Raw genomic sequence first — 1489 nt, forward strand, 5'->3', positions numbered from 1 at the left:
AAAAGTAGTAAAGTAAAGTAAAAATATCAGAAAAATCTACTTGAGTACAGTAACGAAGTATTTGTACTTCGTTACTTCCCATCTCTGGTAGCATCAACCATGTGATGTAATGTCACTGGCATGCGGAGGCCACAAGCCAATCCGTTCCCTGCAGTGGAACAGCTTAAGCCAGGAGGAACTCTTCAAGCTAGGTTAAAAACTGGCTTCATCTCTTGACTGATTATTTTCTTCGTCTCTCTCTTTGTTTTGCTTCTAGTTGCTTTGGGCTTTCTGCTCGTTCTGCACATCGGTAAGTCTCTGCTGTGAAGCTAAAAGTTGATAGTTTTGAGCAAGAATGCTAAATATCTTTTCCCTTTAAATGTTCTCAGCTGTATCCAATAAGCTGGTGTGTCACATGACCAACTGGGCCCAGTACAGACCAAGTGGTGCTAAATTCACTCCAGACAACATTGACCCTTTCCTCTGCACCCATGTTATCTACTCTCTGGCTACAATCAACAGCTTCAACCAGATTATTCCCGTGGAGTGGAATGATGAGCAGCTGTATGGCAGCCTTAACAGCCTCAAAAACTAGTAAGTCCCCATAGTTACGTGGAAATATCTAGAATGGGTGCAATACTGATGAAAGGGGAAGACTGTGGTCCAACAACCAAAGGATAACACTTCTAAGCCTACCAAGGAAAGTTTACTCTTAGTTGTTTAGGTTGTTAAAGATAGGCTCTGTGTGCACCTCCTTGAACCCCTACCTCTCTGGTTCTTTTCCCTGAAATGAGATCACTCAGGACAAACTAGTATGCTAACTACTATGTGTTAAATAACCAGGAGCCATGACAACAGATTCTGATGGAAATTGTAATCTTACGCCATTCAGAGAAGTTGCTTAGAATGTACAGAAGGCAGCTGCTAACCTCTGGGCTCACCTCTCAGGAAGTTGCCCCGATTAGCAGTTAAAAAGGCATTTTATACATCTCCAGTCTGCCACATCATTACATCACACACTTTAGAAGATGAGGAGACATTCATGGCTTCAGCCTTATCAAGATATTACACTTCGTTCTTAGCTGAAGGACACTGCTCCAAATCTTTGCCACGAACAGAAAGAAGATTATTATTGTATATCCAGACAGAGGAACTGTCTTAATTGCAATAAAACAACAGTTCTTACACGCAACAGGCAGCCAATACCAAGGTGGAATAAACTCACACATCTTCAATGATAATTATCCTAGCAAGGTTGAGGCTTCTAATTATCCTTTAACCTCTAATTTAGGAGCTTTCATCCTTCCTAAGGAGCAATCGGCCGGACCTTCACCCTCACATAATTAATGTTGAAAGTATGAATCTTTGGTTGACATCTGTCTTGGTGATCTTGGCAGCCATGAAATTTGTTGCTGACCTGAGACACTTTTAGGGAGATGCTAATGGGAATGTTGAATCAGGCTGATTTTCTAAAGCCGGGTATACGCTGTACGATTCTTTGCTCTTTTTG

At 41.6% G+C, this 1489-nt stretch overlaps 1 protein-coding gene across 1 annotated transcript in view; it reads left to right on the forward strand.

Moving 5' to 3' along the window:
• Nucleotides 1-1489, forward strand: part of LOC107104963 (chitotriosidase-1-like) — a gene marked incomplete at its 3' end in the record, with an annotated part of 23996 nt that overhangs the window by 1401 nt on the left and 21106 nt on the right. The window contains exons 2-3 of the mRNA XM_015405075.1: nt 257-289; nt 369-573. Of these exons, the coding sequence (XP_015260561.1) occupies nt 257-289; nt 369-573 (238 nt within the window). The remainder of the gene's footprint in view (nt 1-256; nt 290-368; nt 574-1489) is intronic.

The sequence above is a fragment of the Cyprinodon variegatus genome, unplaced genomic scaffold (genome assembly GCF_000732505.1).
Source record: "Cyprinodon variegatus isolate N-32 unplaced genomic scaffold, C_variegatus-1.0 Scaffold1978, whole genome shotgun sequence".
Lineage (NCBI taxonomy): Eukaryota > Metazoa > Chordata > Actinopteri > Cyprinodontiformes > Cyprinodontidae > Cyprinodon > Cyprinodon variegatus.